This window comes from Gavialis gangeticus, unplaced genomic scaffold (assembly GCF_001723915.1).
Source record: "Gavialis gangeticus isolate Ggan-Ray unplaced genomic scaffold, GavGan_comp1, whole genome shotgun sequence".
Taxonomy (NCBI): Eukaryota; Metazoa; Chordata; order Crocodylia; family Gavialidae; genus Gavialis; species Gavialis gangeticus.
This window is the reverse complement of record NW_017729024.1, coordinates 7,193,539-7,200,858: the sequence shown is the minus strand read 5'-3', so window position 1 is coordinate 7,200,858 and position 7,320 is coordinate 7,193,539. Positions and strand designations below refer to the sequence as shown.

The window sequence follows — 7,320 nt, the reverse complement described above, 5'->3', positions numbered from 1 at the left end:
CCAGCAAGTAGCAAGCCAGTCAGCTGATCGGCACTCCCCACCTGGAGGGCACACTGGAGCTCCTGACTGACGCAGGCTCATGATACAGGGCTCCCCCTGTACTGGCAACGTGGCACAGTTGGGAACTGATCCCCAATCACCGCTTGCCATGCATGTGTAGCATGCCATGAAGCACAATTGTTGGGATCATGCATCAGATCCCATGGTGCCTTTAACCAAGTGTCTGCCAGAGGCCTAAGTCAGCCACATTATTCAAGCTTAAAAAAGCTCACTTTGTAAAGTTTCTACATAAAATTCCTTGGAGGATTCCAGAAAAAAAAGTTTGAAATTGCACCTTTGATCTTTAAGGCTAAGTACAAACAGTCAAAAAGCCTGAGGCTGAATTAATTTAGTCTTTGCAGGTTAGTCTAAGCTGCGCAGATTGAACTGATAAGCAAGTGAACAGACATCCGCTTGTGGTTCAGGAAATGCAGCCACATGCCTGCAGTGGCCCAAGCCAGAAGCTGAAGTGGTGGGGTAAGGTATGCTAAAGCATACCACTCTGCTCAGCTGGAGAAGATAGCTTGGGCCAAAGCTAGCCAACCCCACCCTGCCAGGAGGGTTTTGTGGGGGAGGTGTACAGCATCCTGGGATGCTGGGGGACTAAGTTAACTTGAATCTGGAGGGGATCTGGGACAGAATTTCAATAAACTGATTTCATCTACATTGGTTAAGTCTGATACTACATCCATCAAGGTATATTTTAAACAGGTTTCGGCCATTTTGAAAGCAGTTTATGGCCACTGAACTTCTGTTGTGTTACAGATTTCAACTAAATTTCCAATCACTTACACAAGTTTGTGTGTAATTTCTGTCCCTATCGTAAATCAGGTATATTGATTTAGCCAGAGAATCAGGCACTTCATTTCCTTAAATTTAAATACAGCTACGACAATTAACTTCTGTTTCTTTTTCAGTTAGGACAGAATTACTTCAGTTTCTGTTGAAATGGGGGGGGAGGGGGGCGCACGCGCATCTCTCCAATTATGAGATTAAGCCAGGAGTAGGATTCTTGACACTAAATCTAAATATGAACCCCATCTCTCATATTATTCCAAAAGACTACATCTTTGTAAACACCAAGTTGAGCTACAAAAACACTCATTTAGCATTTAGAAACATTCAATATTGTTGCAACTTGGAACAAAACATTCAGAATTTAAACTGAAAAATTACGCATTTTACCAAAAATAATCTTACTTTTCCTTCTTTGGCTTTGTATTAATATCTCCAAGAACCATGATATCTGAGAAGTCTATCCGAAATTTGCTAAGTAGAGTAGCCATTCTAAATAGAAAATAAATAAATAGATAAAAAGTTGTTGTATAGTACATTTGTAAATGTATTTAAGCTACGTATTTACAGTATTTAAAAAAAGCACTTCAAATATTCTTACGAACTTCACAAGACAAAATAGACATAGACTTGGTTTTTTGACACATTTGGGACCCAGTGGCCACTTCTACACAGTCAGCATCTCATTTCATTACTGCACTATAGCACTGCATGGCAGGAAGTGTGACATGACACTACTGCACAGTAGTCGTGAGCTACCGTGCAGTCAGCATCACCTAAAAGCCATTCAGTAACACTACTCCACAGTAACTCAGTACTGTTTATACAAGTACTAAATTACTGTACAGTAATGACTGCGCAGTCAGTGTCTTGTGTAGATGCAGCCCCGATAAGTGAATGATAGGGAGAAGCAGGAGAACAAGCTAGAGCTCTGCTAAAACTAAATATTTTCTTCAGATGTCAGCATACTTTGAGGGCTCAATTGTAAATATTTGTAAAATAATTAGAAAAGATAAGAACTGAAGCCGTATAGAAACCTTCCCATAAAGCCTTTGAGAAACGTGGACATGAGAGAGAGAGTTCACAAAATGAACCAGAAGCCACAGCTTTATAAACAAAAACATGCATCCTCCAGGCAGATAAGTCACAAAAATGCTGTATCAAAGGATGCAGTTGGAGAATTGGTACAGCTTGATGGATTCAAGCCAATTCAGTTTTGGGGCAAGGAGATTACAGTAGCTGCATCAAAAAAGAGCCATAGACCCAAGCTTACTTGTATACCAGATAGCTGCTTTGAAAGCAGAAGCAGCTGACTTACAAACATTTGGAATCCCCGGTACTATAAATGTATCCTTAAGTTAAATGGTATGTTTTTCATAAAAAAAAGACATGAAAAGTGCTATGCCTTAAAAACCTACAGCAATTGGCTTTTACTGACCAATGCCATAATAATAATAATGATGATCATAGTCATCATTAGTCCATATGGATCAAATAAGGTGGACCCTTAACTGTCAGACCACACATGGGCTGTGCGCGGACAAGCGTGGATGTTTGGTTCCCCAGAGACACATAGCAGCTGCACACCTTGTGCTGCTACCTGTCCTCAGAGAATGCCTGTGCCACACGTGCTCTGGAGCACAGCAGGTTACCCCAGATGGGGTAGTGGAGGCCAGGGCCAGCAACTGTGCTGGCCCCAGCAGCCTTAGCTGGGGTCCTGGGGGCTGGGGAAGCTGCAGCCGCAGCACTCCCGCAGCAGGAAGCCTAATCGGCAGCCAGACCATGACTCCCACCAATTGGCAGCCAGACCATGACTCCCACCAGCTAGGCTCCGATTTTGGGCAGCATGCACTGCTGCCACGTGTGCCACTCCGCTTATTTTCCCTGTGCACAGAAAACTCCCAAAATGTGCAGTTTGCCACATACTGCACGGCCATGCTCATCTGGACATGGCCATAGGGGTTATACAAACACTTGCGCATTACCCCAAAAGAATGCGGACATCATCCTAAACTAGGAGTACAATACAATCAATTAGTAACAATGGATTCCCATTCTCCAATATTCTCAAATATGACAGGAAGAGCCATTTAAAAATATGCAAATTGAGCACAGCTACCACCTAATATCAAAAAACCCACAAACAGAACAGTTTTAAGGTTAACTTACGCTCTCCTATCATGATCTATCCTGTTTATTTTTCCACCAATAAAAACTCTGATCTTACAGTCTTTCCATTTCTTCTTCGTTGTCAGAAGATAAGGAATCAACAATGTCAAACCTGCATTAGACAAAACAGTTAGGAATATCTTAATTTTAAAATGTGAAATTTTTACATTGTACGACTGAAAATATCCATCACCTAGTGCTTTCATCATCAGAACATTTCTAGTAACATCTTGGTAAAATAACTTACCTCCATCATCAAAAAGCCACCAAACATCAATATTGTTTTTTCCTTGTTTCTTCTGAAACTGAGTACTAGCATCAAGAAGTCTTTGGTCAGTCAAGTTTAAGGGAGAAGAATGACCTTTAGAGTCTGGCAAATAGAGGGGGGCAGAGGGGGGTGGTGGAAAAAAAGCAAACAGAAGAGAGAAGTTGAAAAGGATGAATTAAAAAATAAACACTTTTGCTTAAGTACCCCCAAACTCAATTACAGCATCCTTATCTGTTTTTCAAATATTCCAAAGTTCTTGTAAAAAGAACCTGTCATTGCTTCAAGCTTGCTTAAGCAGAGTTGAAGAAAGTGCATACTAAGGAATATTTAAGGACTCTGAATCCTCCACCTGCCATTTCTTTGTTTGCCAGAAACAAAGAGCAAGCCTTCGGTCAGTACAGTTTGCAAGACCCTTTCCCCACAGTAACAGTTCTGAGGATGTAATGAGAAACACTCAAAAAAAGAAAAAAATCACGAGCAGTCACTCCTCTTCTCTCAAAAGCTAGTGAGAACACCTGTTGCTCTAGCTTCACTAACTGCACCTATGAATTCCTTCCTTCCTTCAAGATTTTACCAAGGAAAAAAAGAAAGAAAACCAGCACTTCCGAAGTGTTATTTTCTTTTCTATAAAAACATACAAAACCAAACTGTAGACAGAAACCACTGATTTTTTACTTTAGTGACTTCTATACAGAATACTGACTGTTTTTTAATACGAGTCCACATTCAAAAAAGAAAAAAAATCCACCATAAAATATTGTTTAGTTCCTATAATTAAAGTGTACTTTTGCTTTAACTAACCATGACTACTTTAAAGGGAAGTCAGAATGAAATAGACCAAGAGGCGAGATGAATGAAAAGCCAACCTCTTTCCTTGGTCTAATATTTAAATGTGTGGAAAAATTAGTTATTTGATGTTTAACTTGGACTTGATATAATAAATTCATACAAAATTTAGGTTAAATCAGTATGCTATTTTACAGAATACTGAGACTTCTTCCAAGCTGCCATCTTGACCTCTACCACCTCAGCTTTTATACAGAGGTAATAAAGTAGAAATGCCTTTTTTAAGGAGATAAAAAGAGAAAAGAAAACAAACATACAAGTTTGCTGATTAAGGGAAGCATTGCTACCTCTGCTGAGAGCCTGGAATTACAGCTTCAAGAGATGAGATGAACTTAGAAGTTCATGATGAAGTATTGACTCAGATACCAGTGGTGAAAACTTTAGTTTAAATGTTATCTATTCCACTGATCGTGGAGGATGACAGTCTTCCTAGGTTATGGGACATTTCAGATACTATATAACAGGGAAACGGTCCATACCTTCTTCCTCTCACCCCAAACCAAATAGTTGCCCAGGCTGCCATGCAAACCCCATTAAGCAGCCCTGGAAAACTTGATACAGTCCCACCTCATTTAATGGAAGGAAAGTTCAGGAAATTACAAGCATGCACAATTTTAAAATTTGACTATATATGCATAATCCATTATAAATAGTAACATTCTCAAGACTCAGAAAGGGTTTTTGTTAGGTTTTGGTTTTTTTGTTTGTTTGTTCGTTTTCATTGTTGTTTTTAAATGAGAGATGATGTCGAGAGTACCACCACCTGTTTCTTGCCGCTATTTAAGGTCTTACTTCAAACACTTTTCTAACCCAAGTTCAACAAAGAAACAAAATTAAAAACATTCATTGGATGAATCTATACATCTAATCCAAAAAGAAAGAAAGGAAAAGTGAAAAGTAACAATATGGAAAAAATGATTAAAAATAAACAAAAGGATGGAAAATGCCTGCCTTTTTTCAATAGTGGTTGTGTTGGAGTCTTGCCATCCTCTTCCTCCTCTGGAAGATGTTTAAAAATACAAAAATGTTGCATTAATGAAGATGTAACTTGTGTACACATTTAGGAAACAAGCATAAAATGAAGCTGCACTCCATAAAAACATAACCAAAACATGAACGAGGCCTACCATGTCCTGTACCAATGGTTAGTATTTTAAAAAGTACATGTTAATCCTCCACATATCCAACTAGCTAATAGCTTACTTCCCCCCACCCCCAAAGAAACTTTAGAAAAAAAATTCTTTGTTATACTAATGCAAGGCATCAAGAGTGTTTTAGAACATTTGCTATTATGCATGTAATTAAACATTCTATTTTGAGATCAAAGTTTCCTACTGGAGGTAAACTTTAAAATAATCAATGTATCAAAGACTGGCGACACACAAGAGAAAGTAGTAATTTAGTTCTGTACAAAGTGCTTCATCACCATCATTAACTAGAAAATTACCTTTTTGTAGAACAGGAGTTTTTTCACTGGATGGTGGAGAAAAAGCCTTAGAAGTATCTGTCTCAGTCTTCTTGCTGTAGTCTACATTTACTATAACATCTTTAGAACTTGGAGATTTTTCTTGAGAGGATAGTAACTCTTCTGTGAAAAAGAAGAGTTATAACATATAGCTAAATACAAGACAAAAAGTATCATTTCTAACCAAAAAAGTATATAATGGTACTTGAATAATTATTGATTATACAATATATAGTTCCACTGAGGGCCATTACGTGTGAACATATTAGAATAAGAACAAGGTCAAAACCTGGAACCTTTAGTATCACTAGATCGCAAAGATCCTTTAACCATTTTCTGTCCCAAGCTAAGCATTCTTCCTAAAACATTAAGCCAACACAACTATATTTCTGTAGTGTTCTTAAAAGCTGTCCTTCTATATTACTGAAAAAGATCTATTTTTAGAAACATTGATACAAGCTTTTTTTGACAGAAGTGGAAGATAACAAGAGCTGTAGAGTCTACTAATAAAAAAGTCATGCTAAAAAACCTGAACAGAAAGAAAGTTCTCTGTCCACCAGTTAGACCAGTGATTTTCAAACAGGGTGCCACAACACCATGGAGTCCTATGACAGCCTGTGAAAGGTGCCATCAGGAGAGAAGAGCTATACGAGATGAGCACAGGCCCCCAGGGAGGGGATAAGTGCTGGCTCTTCCCTTTCAGCTGCTCCCCCTCACTGCAGTGCAGACTCTTCCCTGCCAACTGTTCCTCCTTCTTCCCAGCTCCTCTTCAAGGTAAGCACTGTAATAAATAGTTTATGAAATGGGGTGCTGCTCAATTCACAAAAGTTATGGAGGGCTCCCAAGAGTAAAAAGGCAGAGAAAACCACCGAATTAGTGAACCACTACTGACAAAACTTCCTTAAGTTTGAGGCACATGGTAAAAGCATCTTACTCCAGGCCATGCAGTTTACTGAAACAGTTCATAGCACCACATACTAGTCACGTTTGACACTGCCAATTATGAGACCCTGTTTTCCACTACTTACAGATTTGACAGTCATTCAGATTAAAGGGGCATGCTACACATTCGATTTATGGTGCCATACAAAAACAGCCATAAAGATGTTCCATGTTTTTTGTGGAACATCTTTGTAGCCAGTTTGCCACTTTATGGCACAATAAATTGGCTGAATGTGTAACACTTGCTATTTATGATGAAATTAACATGTTCATCACACAATAAAAGTAGCATGTCTCAAGGGTCTAAATTACTGGAGGTTATGTAATTAAAATGCTTCACCTTGCAACTTTGCTAATATTCTTTTAAAGGTAGCGGTTTTGTGGTAGAATACAAAGCCTATGAACTGCTTCACTGGAATTTCAATTATTTTGTGTGTTGGACAAGCTATAAGGAAATATATTTCCAAATTGATGTACTACTTACAATATTTAAAACTACTGGTGTCTGCAAAATGGACAGGCAGGAATTCAAAAATCTTTGGTAATGTGTTTGTCAGATGAAGTTTAGTTCTTCTACACTGTCAGTGTTTTTCAAATCTGTAATATTTGGTAGAGTATATAGTATGAACTTGTATGTGTAAAATATTAAATCTTGAGGAACTTTATAGCTGGTTATAAACCGAGATAAAAAATGTTTCTCAAGTTAAAATAAACATGTGGATGAATTTAAAACTAATCTTCAATAATAAGTCATACATACTCCAACTCTAAAAAAATATACATAGATTCATAGATT

The 7,320-nt window shown here is 38.2% G+C and overlaps 1 protein-coding gene across 1 annotated transcript in view; it reads right to left on the bottom strand.

The window, feature by feature from the left end:
* Nucleotides 1-7,320, bottom strand: part of SLC12A2 (solute carrier family 12 member 2) — a 131,932-nt gene that overhangs the window by 13,213 nt on the left and 111,399 nt on the right. The window contains exons 21-25 of the mRNA XM_019518176.1: nucleotides 5,565-5,705; nucleotides 5,069-5,116; nucleotides 3,251-3,373; nucleotides 3,004-3,115; nucleotides 1,240-1,326 (exon numbers count right to left, since the gene is read on the bottom strand). Of these exons, the coding sequence (XP_019373721.1) occupies nucleotides 1,240-1,326; nucleotides 3,004-3,115; nucleotides 3,251-3,373; nucleotides 5,069-5,116; nucleotides 5,565-5,705 (511 nt within the window). The remainder of the gene's footprint in view (nucleotides 1-1,239; nucleotides 1,327-3,003; nucleotides 3,116-3,250; nucleotides 3,374-5,068; nucleotides 5,117-5,564; nucleotides 5,706-7,320) is intronic.